This window comes from Alosa alosa, chromosome 12, assembly GCF_017589495.1.
Source record: "Alosa alosa isolate M-15738 ecotype Scorff River chromosome 12, AALO_Geno_1.1, whole genome shotgun sequence".
Taxonomy (NCBI): Eukaryota; Metazoa; Chordata; class Actinopteri; order Clupeiformes; family Clupeidae; genus Alosa; species Alosa alosa.
This window is the reverse complement of record NC_063200.1, coordinates 18,153,483-18,170,677: the sequence shown is the minus strand read 5'-3', so window position 1 is coordinate 18,170,677 and position 17,195 is coordinate 18,153,483. Positions and strand designations below refer to the sequence as shown.

General features: G+C 47.7%; 1 protein-coding gene across 1 annotated transcript in view; it reads right to left on the bottom strand.

Annotated features, from left to right (window-relative positions):
- Positions 1 to 17,195, bottom strand: part of zswim6 (zinc finger, SWIM-type containing 6) — a 58,500-nt gene that overhangs the window by 29,560 nt on the left and 11,745 nt on the right. The window contains 2 exon segments of the mRNA XM_048258707.1: positions 1,721 to 2,033; positions 2,035 to 2,078. Coding sequence (XP_048114664.1) covers positions 1,721 to 2,033; positions 2,035 to 2,078 — 357 coding nt within the window.

Genomic DNA, 17,195 nt, shown 5'->3' with positions numbered 1-17,195 from the left:
CACACGTCAGCATGTAAAACTCTATACAGACATCCACAAACACACACACACACATCCAGCATGTAAAACTCTATACACACATCCACAGACACACACACCAGCATGTAAAACTCTATACACACATCCACAGACACACACATACACACGTCAGCATGTAAAACTCTATACACACATCCACAGACACACACACATGTAAATATACACACATCAGCATGTAAAACTCTATACAGACATCCACAGACACACACATACACACTTCATTATGTAAAACTCTACACACACATCCACACTTCATTATGTAAAACTCTACACACACATCCACAGACACACACATACACACTTCATTATGTAAAACTCTACACACACATCCACAGACACACACATACACACTTCATTATGTAAAACTCTATACATACATACATACATACATACATACATACATACATACATACAGTACATGTAGACGTAGACACACACACACATATCCCTTACCAGAAGTGTACATTTAAGGAATTTATAAACAGATACATTTAATTCATATGTGAGCAAATTACTGCCCTACCTGTAAATAAACAAATAAAATAAACAATAGAAATGATCATCAAAACCATGCTTCATGCCAATTCCTGTTTGTGAGAATCGCCAGTTACTCCAGATCATAACCAGAAAGCAATAGAAAACAAAACAAAAACACAGCTGCTAATATTCAATGTGAGATTTACTTCGGAGATTTGTTTGCATTACAGCATTCTTTATTACAAGGAACAAAGCCCAAATCACAAACTAATGGCGATCAGTAAGCCGATTACTGCTCATTATCAAGAAGCTTCCTGAAATCCGATCAAACAAGCCCTTTTCCCTTCCTCTCACGACACGTTTTTCTGCCGCTGTTTGTGCCAGAACTGGAGCACTGGCTTCAGCGAGACCCCACATGAACCCTCTCCTCAAACACACTCTCTTGAATGGTATCTCTCACACACAAACACACACAATCAAAAGTGGTCCCATGCATACACACACACACACATCAAAAGTGGTCCCATGCATACACACACACACACAATCATGTTCACACACACACACACACAATCATACAATCATGTTCACTCACACACACACTCATACAATCATGTTCACTCACACACACACACACACACACACACACTCTTGAATGGTATTTCTGTCACATACACATACACACACACACAAACACAACAAACACAAAATCAAGAGTGGTCCCACAAACACACACTCACACAATCAAGAGTGATCCCATACACACACACACACACACACACACACACTCACACCCTCCCCAAAGTGAAACATAATCCTTCACTGAGCTCCACACATGATAAAAAAGGAGTGGAACTCTTGCCCGTCGGCTCAGATCTGCTCTATGCTCCATCCCGGGCACATCCCAGTGAAGTAGTACTCAACTGGTTCATCACCACCAGACTACTGGCCCAGGGCATGCTAACCTAATCAACACCTGATCAGCAGTTGTTACATCACTTCCTGTTTACAACATCACATGCTAGCTACAAACAATACTATTAAGAAATCCTACCTGCTTTTACAAATAGTGTTTGTGTGTGTGTGTGTGTGTGTGTGTGTGTGTGTGTGTAGGTGGTTCATGCTGATGCCTTGCTGCTGAAATGTGTGTTAAAAGCAAAATGTGTTGTGTAAACACAGGCTTCTTGGCATGAGTCTCTCTCACCGTGTACTTGGTTGATCTCGGAGTTCTGTGAGAGGATCTCGTCGGCGAGTTTCTGGGCGGTAGGCAGCACCTCGGTGTGGTGCACAGTGATGAGGTACTGCACGAACTTCTGCAGCTGGTCGCGGTTCATCTGGAAGAGCGTCTCCGAGATGGGCAGGTGCAGCTTGACCTGCTCGGGCCGCCGTACGCGGTAGAGCGAGAGTGCCACCACGTGCGCGCAGTAGAAGATGTCCTTGTTGCCGCAGCCGCACGTCACCGAGGTGATCTTGCAGCGGTCGAAGCTGATGGCCACGCTGCATACAACCTCCGGGTTCTGACGGCGTCGCCGGCTCTGTGACTGTACCACTGAGATGAAAGCCTGTGAGAGAGAGAGAAAGACAGAGACAGAAGTTAAACACTCGTTTACCAACTCCGTAGCTGACACTTACACACCAATGCATCATTTTTGGGGCTTTTATGCCTTTTTTTTTTTTTTTTTTTTTTTTTTTAGAGGCAGAGAGAGGGGGCTTTAATGCGACAGGATAGTGGAGAATGACAGGAAGTGAGTGGGAGAGAGAGTAGGGGTGGGATCCGGAAAGGACCACGGGGCGGGAATTGAACCCGGGTCGCCGGTGTACGGTGCAGGTGCCCCAGCCAGTTTTGCCACGGCTGGGGCCACATCAATGCATCATTGAAATGCATCCAACATTAACATACAAGTTATTGTCTACAACCATACAATAGTCTCAAACCTTGTGTCATTTACATACAATGGACCCACCCCAGCTGTACACATTTGTCATACGCATACTCGAGGATATGAACGCACACTTTTAGGAACGGCTAGACAAATTCACACATATGACCACAAACAACAAAAACATGCCAGCAGGCATGGGCACACCAAACCAAACCAAACCACACAATGCAAACAAACACACACACACACACAAAAAAAAAACATCCTAATAGTATGTCTTCAAACAAAAGCAACCACACACCACATCCTCAACACAGACACACAAAGACCCTTTGGGTATTTTGGCCTTTTCGTCCTGACCCGTAATCCACTGAATTATATCTGCACCAGTGTGTAGGTGGTCTGTTAAACCTGTTGTTGCTAAGGGCTTCTATCTTTTCTATTCCAGTTAAGCTCACCCCCAATGCTGCAGTGAAGGAATGTAGCCGGCCTCAAAAACAAATGACATTATTTAGGCTACTCACTCCTTACATGGCTTTTCAGAGATAGCTCATTTTTTTTCTCTCTCTCTCTCTCTCTCTCTCTCTCTCTCTCTCTCTCTCTCTCTCTCTATGAGACACACATTCTTCTCAAGTGTCTGCGCCAGGCTCAGAGTGGTCGTGCCCTGCCAAACCCACCGCCCTCCCTCAGCCAAACACATTTCCAATAACTGACCCATTCCGCAGCTTATTCTCCCTGCTGCCTGAGGTCTATAAGTAACGCCTGCTTCACTTTACAGCTCAACTTTTACCATCTGTGAAGTATAAAGTCAAATCTTTTATTTAACATCAAACTGTTAGCTCAAGAGTGGATTCCCCCATGTGAATTGCATAGCACTGCACTGACTACATGCCATCCACAGAGGAGGTTGTCGTTTATTAACATGGACCACCACTGCCGACTCATACACCAGAGGAATTTCTGACTGCAGTTTGGTCGGTACACGTAATTATGCATACGGTCTCCAGGTGCCGACTCGCTTGATTCTGTTTATCTATCTGGCGATTAAATACTAGTGCAATGAACCCTGTAGTGAGTCTTATAAGCAAAATAATTTTCTCAGAAATGCTCTCGGTGGAAAAGAGAGAGAGAGAGAGAGAGAGAGAGAGAGAGAGAGAGAGAGAGAGAGAGTAATAAAACTAAAGTGTAGACTTAGGGGCCAATATAAGCAAATGCCGCGGACCATTTTCCCCCATTCATCACAGGCCTAACGAATCAACGGCCGAGAAGTTCTCATTCATCACAGGCACAACGAATCAACAGTGGTCGGGCTGTTTAAACATCTCCAACAAGACAGTGCAAACGTCTCATACCATGGCATGCAGGGCACACATGAATTCAACACACACACTGTACACACACACACACTGTACACACACACACACACTTGTGTGTGACCCGTAGAATTAAAGTCCATCTAACGGTCAATGACAACCTGCAGGACGCATCTCCTATGGGAGTGAGAGGTAGCGGCTGTTTCCACAAGCTTCTTTCTTTTCCACATGATCTCATCTCCTGTTAAGAGCGACGTGTTGGTAGCCGTCACTGCCAGTAGCACTCTGGGCTTTTTTCAGATAGAAGCGCTCACACGAGACAAAAAAATCAACACAGTGATAGATCATGCTATTTCAGCTAGCAATACATTATCTTTATCGCGACACCAGATGTTGATACATTTTCCTCCATTGTGGTTTTCCAGAGAGAATCCCTCCCTTCCGTGTCTCCATGTTTTATGTTCCACTTTGTTTCATTGTAATGATCAAATTCTGTGAAACTGACACCACAGTGCCACATTGTTCCTGTTTTTGTCCTTTGCCTTCTTCAGTGACACAGATATCGTGATGTATCGCACATGGTAGTCTTGAAATGTATCAAACATTGCAGAATCTGCTGTATTGTGATGTCATCGCTACTATGGGCAACATACTGTGATGGTATCATATTGTGAGTTACTCTGTGATTCTCACCCTTACATGAGACAGCCTATCTGTGCTTCATGTCGAAACCCTCCCACACAACACCCCATCTAGGCTGCAGCTGTGAAAGCCTTTGCCAAGGCCCAGGTTAATGGAATGGCTGGGAATGAGACTAATTAATGTGTTTTTAATTAACACATCCTCTGGCTGGTCAGTCATTTGAGACCACTGAGGTAATGGCCACTGGAGATGAGGGGACTGCAGACACACGCGTCTCTGGCTTCCTCCCTCCCTCCCTCCCACTGGACACAGACACCAGAGCTCCTCAGGCGCAAGAGGACCAGCAGTCGCCTAGACGGTCCGTTTAAAGGAAGTTGGAGGAGTCCTACAGGTTTAGGCCTTATGCTACTAGCTAAATGCAAATGTGCTGCAAGAGACATTAGCGGTTCTAGCTGCTAGCAGAGGTAGCCACAGGAGTCATCCACCCCCTCCTGTGCTTTGAGGATGGAAAAATCATTTTGAATCAGAAATGACCATCTCTTTGCCAGATGCACTGTACATCTTATAGATCATTATAAAGGCCAAAATAACACTCTTCAGTTGCTGATTATAAAGACATTTTCCCCTTTGAGTATCTATTTAAGTAATCATATTCAAAACAAAGATGGCTAGCTTACTTGTTCTCAAACAGCACAGTAGATTCACAAGAATGTAAAAAATATCTTGTGCTTTTGAAGTGTGACATCATACAGCATGACTCAAAAACTAAGAACATTAAACCCCATTGTTTTAGATTTTATGTGCCAATGTGAAGACGCTATAGGAAATATCAATGAGACAGTCTCAGCAGTTTCCTGTTGACTTCAGTTCTGTGGAAAGGCTCCTTTCTATGCGGTTTGAAAGAGGGAAATAGACATTGTGGGCAGACCCATTTGGTTCAAGGGATATTTAAAATAAGGAAGCCTCATATCAGGGAGGGGGGTTGTGAGAGGGAGGGAGGGGGGGGGGAGAGAGAGAGAGAGAGAGAGAGAGAGAGAGAGAGAGAGAGAGAGAGAGAGAGAGAGAGAGAGAGAGATTGCGTTGCCAGTATTTACAGATATACCCACAATGCACTGCCTGATGTTGCTTATATTAAACACGGAGGGGTCTTCCATTACAGCACGAGACAAACACCAGGCTGTTTACACAGCGCTAGGCTGCTGCACTGAGAGCCCATGATGGGGCCTTCTGATAGGTCGGCTCGGCCTCCGCATATGTTTACCCTCTTATAGACTGCACTCCCTAGCGCCATATAACTCCTCAGCTCCAGCAGCAACCAAATCAGCCAGATTTAATCTACCAGGATAAAAAGAGAGAGAGAGAGAGAGAGAGAGAGAGAGAGAGAGAGAGAGAGAGAGAGAGAGAGAGAGAGAGAGAGAGAGAGAGAGAGAGAGAGAAGAAGAGAGAGAGAGAGAGAGAGAGAGAGAGAGAGAAAAAAGAAACAGAAGAGAAAGAAAGGGGAAAAATAAACGACTCCTCACACATTCCACCCCAGTGACTATATAGCCCCCACAGCTCCACTTCACTGGTGGATGGACCATCTGCCACACAAGGGTCTTTGTTTACCACGGCACTCCCAGACATGAAGGAGCTGGATGGGCCGACTGACCAGCAGAGTGGCTCTCTCGCTCTGTGCTTCTCTCCCTTGCTGCTTCTATTTGCTGTTGTAATGACAGGAGGGATACATGGATAGAAACAAGCTTGATACTCCCTTAATTCCAACCTCCTTGTTCTATTTTGGCGTTCCATTCGACCATGCTAAGAACTACTCATTGTTCTATTTTAGTGTTCCATTTGACCTAAGAACTACTCATTGTGAGCCTGACGTCAAGCGTTGTTTACTGTATCTCCTGGGGGGTGAATGGCGAATGCTTGCCTGCCTTTCTGTACTCAGGAACAATATTTCTGCAGTGGGGCATTTACAGCGCATTCTGAACATTGCAGGCCTCCCCTTGAAAAAAAAGACCAATCCTGATCACTCCCCTCAACTGAGAGCCCTCAAAAACCAGCATGAAGCAGCTTGCTGGCCTCTTCAGACCACCCATACGGATACAGAGGAGGCCAGATGGAAGCTCTTCGCCTGCTCACACATGGCCCTACGTGCTCGTCGCCACTTCAGCAGCAACACCAGCCACGGAGAAACATGTCAACATAATTAAAAATGAAAACGCTCAACGAAGTATAGACGTGTCGATGCACATCAGACATCTTTGCTGCCTTCTTTTCTCTTTTTTTTCTCCCGCCTCTCTCTTGTGAAGGTTGCACTAACATGAAAACAAGAACAAGAACAAAGCACACAAACAGGAAAGACTGACAATTAAGAACATCAACATATTAGGCCCACAACAAAAGTAATGCTACAATCTCCTCAGTGGAAATATTGCATCATCTATAACTGGAATGATCTGCTCTATGTGCAGTGGCTCGTCAATGAAGACATCACAACCCTGCTGCTTCAATTCACTCCCTCAATTCACCTCAGGGTCCAAATTCATCCCCACCATTTTCCCATGGCTCTGAGATGCTCTCTCACGATCCTCTGGAATTACTTGCGCTAAAACAGGCCGATGTAGCGACAGTAGGGTTGAACTCTAAAGCTACCATTGGTCACTTCTGGTTGATGAGAGAGCCTGTGATTGGCTGAGGGCTGAAGTGGGACCCCCTCTCTCTCTCCGTGTGCGGTCCTTTCACGAGGAACCGCAGGCCCTGGACTGGGCCTTTGCCCCCGTGGCCGAGGTGAACTCCCAGCTCACCCACAGGAAACGGCCACGACCAGGACCGGCTGCGGAGTAGACACCGCTTTAGAACAGAAGAGGACACGGGACCAAATGCCACCACCAGAAAGCCAGTGCTTTAAAACAAAACGAATAGCTAACTATTTTTTTTTTTTAAAGAAATGAAATCACAAGCCCAGCTTTAGCGAAGTGAAAGCCATCATAGCTGGAATTAAGTACACGACTATTTTTAACGCGTTAGCCCGCGCTGCCGGTCGGTCGGTTGGCTGGCTCGCCTGGCGAGCTGCGCGGGGTGACTAAGTGATACCACCCCTGTGTGTTATGGGATCAGCGCTCATGGCGAACCCAGCTGCACTCCATCCCTCCCCCTGAGGGGGGAGGAGGGATGACAGCAGAGCAGGCCACGATCAGTTCTCTCATTGCTTTAAAAATAGAAAAACGGTTAGAGCTGCAGCACACACACACACACACACACACACACACACACACACACACACACCCTCGCCCTGTCATACACACACCCACACACACCGAAAGTCAACTTCACAGGGCATACAGGTGCCAAGAGTGGCAGATTTTGTGTCACACCAATGGCAAAAGTGTGAACGAAACCAGTCAGATGAAATAAGACCCAGACATGTAAGTCCTACATCAAAAAACTTTGTTTCTCTCTCTGTCTGTCTCTGATGTACACACACACACACACACAGTCATACATTCTTCAACATCCCCCTGTGTTTTAATGTGTCCAAAATGGGGGGCTGACTGTTTAGGACTCAAAGGAATCCCCAGTCAGACTGGCTGACGGTAAACCCAGAGTAGAAACACATGGAGCATAGAGCAGGGGAGAAGGGACTGGTGTGTGTGTGTGTATATATATGTGTGTGTGTGTGTGTGTGTGTGTGTGTGTGTGTAGGGCGGGATTTGAGCAGAGAGCGAGTGTGTGTGTAGGGGGGATTTGGGCAGAGAATGTGGGCCTCGCCTACTCTGAGGCAGCCCCGCCTCTGCTTGCCTCTCAGTCAGCTGAAACTGCAGCCACATGGGACATGCCGCACGGACTGGCAGACGTCCACACCCATTAAACCGCTGGCTGGCTCACACACGTGCGTGTGCACGCGCACAAACACACACACACACACACGCACAAACACACACACACACACACACACACACGCACATACACACAAACACAAACGCGCACATGCAGAGCAAACACCTCCTCCCCTTTCTCACTATAGTTTAACAGGCATCCTCACTGCTACAAACACACACACACACACACACACACACACACACACACACACACACACACACACACACGCCCACACACACCTCCTAGCGAGCTAAAGACACTCCCCTGTATGGCCCGGCCGCGACCATGACTGGCCCGAGGCTGAACTGCCTGACTTGCTGACGTCATGGCAACCACAGGGAGGGGGTGAGCAAGAATGAGAAACGGGAGGGATGGTTGTTTGTGTGTGTGTGTATGTGTGTGTGTGTTGACTGTGTGACAGAGCAAGAAGAGGGAGGGAAAGAGAGAGAGAGCACTAGAGACAGAGGGGGAGTGAAAGAATGACAAAGAGAAAGAGCACAAGAGGTTGAACAAGCAAAAGAGAGAGAGAGAGAAAGAAAGAGAGCGAGAGAAAGAGAGAGAGCAAGCGAGAGTGAGAGCAAGAGAGAGAGCGAGAGAAAGAGAGAGAGCAAGCGAGAGTGAGAGCAAGAGAGAGAGAGAGAGAGAGAGAGAGCGAGCAAGCGAGAGTGAGAGCAAGAGAGAGAGAGAGAGCGAGAGAGAGCGAGAGAGCGAGAGAGAGAGAGAGAGAGAGAGAGAGAGAGAGAGAGAGAGAGAGAGAGAGAGAGAGAGAGAGAGAATTCCTGAACAGTAGGTCCAGCCCACTAGTGGGAAGCTTAGAAAGCCCTCAGCTGTAGAGAAGAAAAAGCTAAGGCTTGGCGGCGCGCCAGCCCTCTGAGCTCAGCAGTTTGTAATGCACTTCCTTTTGCTTCACAGCTTGCATAATACGGCCCCGCTGCCACCAGGCTTTAACCCTTCGCCTGCCGGACAGTGCCCTACAAACCCGCAGATCCCCTTCACGGGTGTGTGTGTGTGTGTGTGTCTCTGTGTGTGAGTGTGTTTGAGGGGCTAAAGGTTCAAGAGAAGAAAACACTACAAGTAATGTTTTTTAAAGAAAAGAATAATAATAAATAACACAGAGAGGTAGTCTGGAGACTCTGATAAGGATGACTCGCATTGTTTCCCAGAAACGGACTTACAAACCCATTATAAAAGTCCAGGTCAAATACTCCATGCCAGAAATGGCCAGTAAATTATTGCTGTGCTCACTTCTTCTTACCACAGTTAGCTCCAAACCTTTAGGACTGGACTTGGACTTTCTGGAGATTGATGGCACGTGCCCCGTAACTCAAGACGAAAGTGAACGTGTCAGGCTCACGCTGGCGGGCAGACCCAGCCTGCGAGCGAGCGTGCGAGCATCCGTGTGTGTGTGCGTGCCAGGCGGGCAGCCGTAGCATGTACTGTAACGCAACAGCACTTGACACATCTCCGCAGTTGCACCATCAGCCCTGGATTACTGTCACTTCCAGCCATCATGTCGCCTCATCTTCCTGGCAGACGTGGAGGCCTGGGCGGCCGGTCGAAACTGCCGTGCGACGCCAACGTGAGGAGACAGGAGGAGCACCTCGGCTCCACAGAGCGATGAAGGAACGGTGGAAAAAATTACACCAAAAAGAACAAGTGCTTCCACAGCACTCCTGAGCTGGGGTGTGTGTGTGTGTGTGTGTGTGTGTTTCTTTTTACGACTACTGGCTCCACGGACCACCATTAGCCGCAGTCCACAAAACCTTAGTTTCCTCCCTAGAAAAAAGGTTTGTTTGCGCCATACGACCTTACTACGACAAAACAGCTGACGAGATCTCTGAAAAGGTTAGCTTCCATTTCCTCTCTGACAAATAAGATTTAAATACCACCCCCGTGGAGGAAGGCAGCAAATTACATTTGGCAGCCAAGTGTCCCTGATTGTGACCCTTTCCTGTCCTTAAAGCAGGTTTTTTTGTGGTTGCCATTTCAGCACATAAGACTAATGTTCCCAAGACTGTGGAATAAATTAACTTATTGATTTAAGACTGTGTTGCGGTGGCCCTTTAAATGGAAACCAGTGAGTCATTGTCCAATCAATGCATGATGGACAATTTCTATTCAGCATAAAAAAAGAACAGAACAGAAAGAAAAACAAAGATTTTGAAAGAAAGAATTTTGGTCAAATTTGACACATTGACTGTGGAAACATAATTTGCAGCAGAAAACCAAGTGTTGGCTTCTTCCCCCCACCCTTAATCAAACACACACACACACAAAGTTAGCCAACTCAGGAGGGAGGGCAAGAAATAACCTGACTGGAGGGGTTGTCACATAATAGAAAGAGCGGGCCTCTCCAAAACCAAAGGATCGGACAACAATGGCCACCTTTGGGCCCTCTAGGTTTACAACTCTCCTCCGGAGCTTTGAGCCAAGCTTTAAGGGCCACAATGACTCCCCGTCTCTCATTGTGCCGATGCAGCCAAGGGGGCCATAATGGAAAGAGGATTCAGCTGACGGTAACAAAGCAGGAAGGAGTGGCTTTGGAAAAGAAGGGGTGGTGGTGGTGGGGGGGGGGGGGGGGCAATGGAACATGAAGAGGGGTGCAGTTTGGGGAAGAGGGGGATTTGAGGTGGGTGGGGTGGGGTGGGTTGGATTGGGCGGTTTGGCGGGTAGGTGGGTGAGGGGGTATCCTAAGCCGACAATCAACAAATGAGGTCAATGCGAATTTCCATGAAACTGGGTCAATTAGAAGCCCATCGCAAGTAATCGCTGAGCGCTCCAGCGCACATCAGTGGGGCCAAATTAGGCAAAAAAAAGGTAGAGAGCATCTTTTAAGCGCAACTTATAATCCTCCAACTGCTGTTTAAATAACAAGCTGGAGCTGCGCCTGGCCTGCCTGAGCACAGCGAGGCCTCTGGCTTCTTTCAGTGGTCATTACCGGGGCTCTGTTTGTCCTGCCAAGCCCATCTCAGGAGATAGAGAAGCCGGAACACTGAGGAGAGGCAAAGAAGTAAGTTCAATCCGTCCATGTCAATGAAGCCCCCCACCCCCTAACATACACCACAACCACCCTTCTGATTGGCTTAAGTTGAACTCTCAGTGTCCGTTGGAAGGTTGATTTGAAAAGCAAAACATGCACAAAGAAATGAATAACAACAAAAGAAGCGATTGTTTGGTACCATGGCGTCCAACTTTAGCATTCGTGGGCAGTCACAGCCTCTCTGACTGTGTAGAGATGTCGGTATTAGCCTAAACTATTTTTAAAAACAATAAAAAGCAACAGAACTGGTTCTGCTGTTGTGGTCTCCTAAGGGTTTCTCACTCATTTCACTAATACCAAAACATCAGGAGATACTTTGTTCAGTGCATCTCAACATTTTGTTTGGCAGCATTAGCTTGAGATTGCCCTCCTCAGTAGTACTCCTATTTGTACACCTGGGACCAATGTTTTGAACATAAATACAACTCCAGTAAATGGATATCGTGTCTAAATAATAATCTCAAAATACAGGACGGAGTGAATCTCAAGACGGAAAAAATAAGGCACAAAAGCCCTGGAAGGTTAAGGTGTGTAGGCCTAAACTAGACATAGCTAGCATAGTTTAGCATGCGTGACAGATCCTGCGATGTGACTAGTGTGCGCCTGTCCCGTCCTACAGGTTTGTGTGTGTTAGCGAAAACACGGGGAGCATGAGACACAGCGATACCCGAGACATTCGCTACAAGCTCAGGCCTGTAGAGAGAGACCACAGACATGCTGTCCAGTCATTTCTCAACGACTGCAGCGCATTACTGAAGAACAATAGCACCAGGTTTAGCTGCCATGGTGGTTTCCGTGAAAGATTTTTACTTGACAGCTTTCGATACTCCACCTACATCCCAGACCCTCAAAACTAACCTGTGGATATATGCAGCAAAAATTAAGTTGACAGACAGACATGCCGTCCAGAAAAAAACAGAGAGTCAACTCTCACACACCAACTAACTCTATCAGTTCCTCTGTCATCACACCCAAAGGCTGACAGTATTTCTATTAAAACGTCTGTTCCAGTACACATTTCTGAATAATAGATTACTGGTGGTGGCAGCTACCCAGTCTTCCTTTTATAAATGGCTGAGCCTGACAGAATTCATAAAGGCTTTATGGATGACTGCACACTTTATGGAGTCAAAATACTGCTGACAGCGACGGATTCTGACCGCTTAGAGGGATCTGTCTATCAGATAAAGGGTGCACCACTCATTCTCCACCCATCAACAACAGAAACACTCAAAAACAAAGTTCCACTAATTAAGAACAAATTCCAACTTTTTTGCCAAAGTAAGTAATCGATAAATAGATAGATAGAGACACTTTATTGATCCCCAAGGGGACAGTGTTGCTTTTCAACGACTAGACTGACATTCCTATAGAAACTTGTCACACAGGACTGCTTTCCTAAGGCATTCTAGGTCATATTGGGTCACAATTTGACTCAACATGGGTATGCACCAAACATCAACAGGGCCTAGACTATGGAGCAACGCTGGCCATAAGCTAACGCTAACAAAGGCATTTGGCTGATCTTTTCCCCCGTCAATCACTTTCTCTCTTGGTGTGAGAAAGAAACTAAGTAGGCATGTTGAAAAGGTGAAACCAAGAAAATACAAGAACTCCACTGAACAGCAATGAGAAGACATACTGAGGAGAAGAAAAAAACAACACAAAAAAAGCGTCCTCTGTCCAAACAGGGAAGGAGGAACATCCTCATCTACCATATTCTGGTCATTCCAGTCTCGTCCTCTTGTACTGTGGACTTTTCCATTACATTATAATGACTGACAGAAATGGAAGTGAAAATGATAGACAGAGAAAGGGAGGATAAGAAATACAGCAAGAGAGAGGGAGAGAGATATATTGGGGGCAGACGGAGAGAAAGAGACATGAACATGGAAATGGAGACATATTCATACAAAATATGGGGAAACAAAAAGTGTGTGTACGGGCCTCAGGATACCACTCTCCCGAGAGCATTACAATCTGTAACCCAGTTATGTCTGCTCGGATTTTGTACACAACACACAAATGAATCTGAGCAAAAGTAAAGGCACCTGACAGGCGTGGCTAGAGCCATTTCTACCACACATACACACACACACACAGACAGAGACAGAGAGCTGCCTTCTGCGCCCACAGCGGCTCTTGCAGGAGCTGTACAGGAGCAGCCGTGGCCTACTGGTTAGCGCTTCAGACTTGTAACCGGAGGGTTGCCGGTTCGAACCCCAACCAGTAGGCATGGCTGAAGTGCCCTTGAGCAAGGCACCTAACCCCTCCCTGTTCCCCGAGTGCCGCTGTTGTTGCAGGCAGCTCACTGCGCCGGGATTAGTGTGTGCTTCACCTCACTGTGTGCTGAGTGTGTTTCACTAATTCACAGATTGGGATAAATGCAGAGACCAAATTTCCCTCACGGGATCAAAAGAGTATATATACTTATACATAGAGAGTAGGATTAGAAGTGATGCTTCTCACAGACAGCGGATGATTATAGGGAGTCGGGGCCTGGTAAGGATGGAGAGAATCTCTGGTCTAATGGCATTGCAGCTATCTGGAAAACATTTTTATTGGAAATGAAGGAACACAAACACACACACACACACACACACACACACACACACACACAAGTAGAGCGAAACTAGCCCAGCAGATCTGGGCCATCTTTTCCAAAAAGACAAAACAAAAAAAAGCTGGAAGAAACTCAGTGCTCCTCAAAAACCAAAAGAGCCACATTTAGGCCTTGGCTGAGCCCAGATGAGCGCAGTTCTCTTCCTGGAGCCTCTTCTGAATGTCACCTCCCCAACCCTCCTTTCACCTCCTCATCCTTCCTGCTGAGGGCTCCTGCATTCTTCTGCTGTCTTTCCAAACCCATGCAATCCAGCCGGGCTCCTTGGAGGCCCCGGCAACACTCTCAAGGCCCAAAACATACACAAACACCACACACACACACACACACACACACACACACACACACACACACAGGGGCCTCCTCTCATCTCCTCTCCTCTTCTCTGCTTGCTCCTCCTCCTCCCACTAGCCGTTCCTGATTGAAAAAACATTCCCCACAAAAGATCCATTCTGACCTCTTGGCAGGCTTTGAACGGCCGGCCATCGAGCACTTCTGAAACAATAACGGCGAAATACCACGGCTGGTGAGACCAGACCACGCAGACATGGTCAGCCAGTTACTGAAGGAGTCCGTTCCCAAGGAGCGAGGGAGAGGGGGGGGCAAGGAGAGAGAAAGAGGAAGGAAGAGAGAGAGAGAGAGAGAGAGAGAGAGAGAGAGAGAAAGTCAGGGTGCAAAAGAGAGGAAGCTAGAAAAATAGTTAGAAGAGGAAGAAAGAGAGAAAAGGGGAAGAGAGAAAATGTGAGAGGGAGAGATAAATGAGAGAAAAAGAGGGGGGCGACATAAGTGGCTGTAGAGGCCTGCTAAAGGACTCTGGCCTGGAGTTCTCAGAGGGCTCCCACAGCACTTGGAACCGCACACAAAAGAGTGTGTGACTGTGTGTGTGTGTGTGTGTGTGTGTGTGTGTGTGTGTGTGTGTTAGCCACATGCTTCCAGCTGTTCCAGCGTTTTCAGTTCCCCAGGAGCCTGGTGGAGGGCGGCCTATGCTGAGTGCATGAGAGCATGGAGCCTCACCCCTCCCCTCTGATGCTAGGGCGGCCTTCCCATGATCCTCCTGGGCCGGGTTTAGTCAGCTGTTCTCAGAGCCAGCTGCTTGACTGCGGGCGGAACAGAACCAGGGCTGCCCTTCTCAACTCCCCACTCCGTCCTCCACTCTCTCTCTTCTCACTAGCTTAACAACAAAACTGGACACAACTGTTCTGGACTAGCAAACACTGCTCTAGATCTGAACTGAAACTTTTCTGGACATACTTTTGTCCAAAAATGCTGCTGCATAGATCTTCTCTTAGCCAACCCTTTCTGAATAGGTTATAAAAGGTTTATAAAATGTACATAGCAAATAAAAGACAACAAGAATACCCTTGTGAGAACTTGTCCTTCTTTATAAATAGTTGTGACTAAAACAAACCCATAAAATGTGGTCAACACCACCTCTGCATGGTGATCTTAACAAACCCACATGGAACAATGTGAGATAACCTGTTTGAGAAATACACTTGATGCATAGTGGCCTTGATAACATACAAACACCTACCCACACACATACGCAAGCACATGCCAGAGTTGACAGACCTCACAATCTGATATCTGAAAAAGATTTGTGTATTCTGACTGGAAATTACCTCAGCTGAGGCATGCGAATCAGCTGAGCAGTAGCAGCAGCAGCAGAAGAAGTGACTGTTCTGCACCTGCAAACACTTGCACACTGCTCACACAGATGAGTATTGTCATCGCAGGCGAGGCCAGGCGTGAACTCTCACCCTTGACCTTTGACCCCCTGACAGGTGTGCTGCAGACTGCACAGACAGCCTGGCAGATCACTTTTCACCCTCTGGAGAAAAGCAGTCTGCCTGTTGGAAACCAGTTAGCCATCCCCCCTCAGGCAGAGAAGCAGATAAGACCTTCTCAAACCCTCCCTGAAATAAAGCCACCTCAAATACTCCCTGGATCAGACCACCTCAAACGCTCCCTGGATCAGACCATCTTAAGCATTCCCTGGATCCAACCATCTCAAACGCTCCCTGAAGTGGAGACACACAAACTGGGGAGGTCAAAACATGGATTAAAGAGCTGCAGAGGAACACAATGTGAATCCAGGCAGAGAGATAGAAAGTTCCAGAAAAACACCGGGAGTCAGGAGGCAGCAGGGAAGATGAAGGGAGGGAGGGGATGAAATGACCCAGAGAAAAATACTTCTCCAGTTCACTCTTCGATGGAGCAGCAGCCGTGGCACGCGGTCAGAAGCTACGAGCGTAATTCATTTCATTTTCTGCCTGGCCATCACAGAGACCCGAGACGTTCTGACCAATTCCATTACAGTGCAATCATCCTCCGGGAGGCTCGAGAGGCACAGACAGCGCGGCTGCCCCCGATGATCTCCGCGGACGCCAGAGTGCGCTCCTCCAGCCAGGCCTGGATTTGGACGGAGGTGGCTGCTGGCCTGCGTTCCGCACCGAGCAGCCAACACACAAAGCAGCTCCGCTCCGCTCCACTCCGCACAGCACAGCCATTCCAAGCCAAGCCAAGCCCAGCTCAGCTCCGTGGCAGAAGGAGCAGCAGGCAGCAGGAGTGGTGACAGACCAGGCTGGAGGCTGGAGAGAGGAGGCTAGAGAGAAGAGAGAAGGGGCTGAAGGCTGGTCCCTGCCTTAAGACTCACGGTCACAGCACAGAATGTTACCGGCAGTGAAGGCCAAAGAGCCAAGCAGCAGCAGCAGCAGCAGAGCCAAGGGCAGCAGAGCAGAGCTTTAGATGTTCGCATGTCCATGCAGCATTTGGGACAGGTAATAAACATCTTTCGGTCAGTCATAGCCCTTAACAGGCAGCCTACGAAGCTATGAGTGACAGTGTTATGGCCGTCCGAAGTGCTACACGGAGGTTTGAGGAGCCAGGTCTGCTGTGGTCACTGGCCACAGCCACAAACCAGTCGGTCCAGATCTTGATTCAAGAGCTCCAGCACACGGAGCCTTGATGCCTTTATGCGGGAGCCAACAAAGGTAAAATCAGCAACAATGCCAATTCAGTCCGCAGCTGAGGCCAGGGACTCGCTCTGCTCCATGGCCAAAACCCACAGCACAGCACAGCACAGCACAGCACTGACCAGCAGCAAGGAGAAAGGATGGAGGGAGGGGGAGAGAGAGGGAGAGGAGAGAGAGAGAGAGAGAGAGAGAGAGAGAGAGAGAGAGAGAGAGAGAGAGAGAGAGCACACACAGATACACAGACACAGAGACAGAGATGGGGAGGGGGGAGGAGTAGAGAGCGAGATGAATTGAATAGGCACCTAAAGGAACACACGCACACGCACACGCACACACACA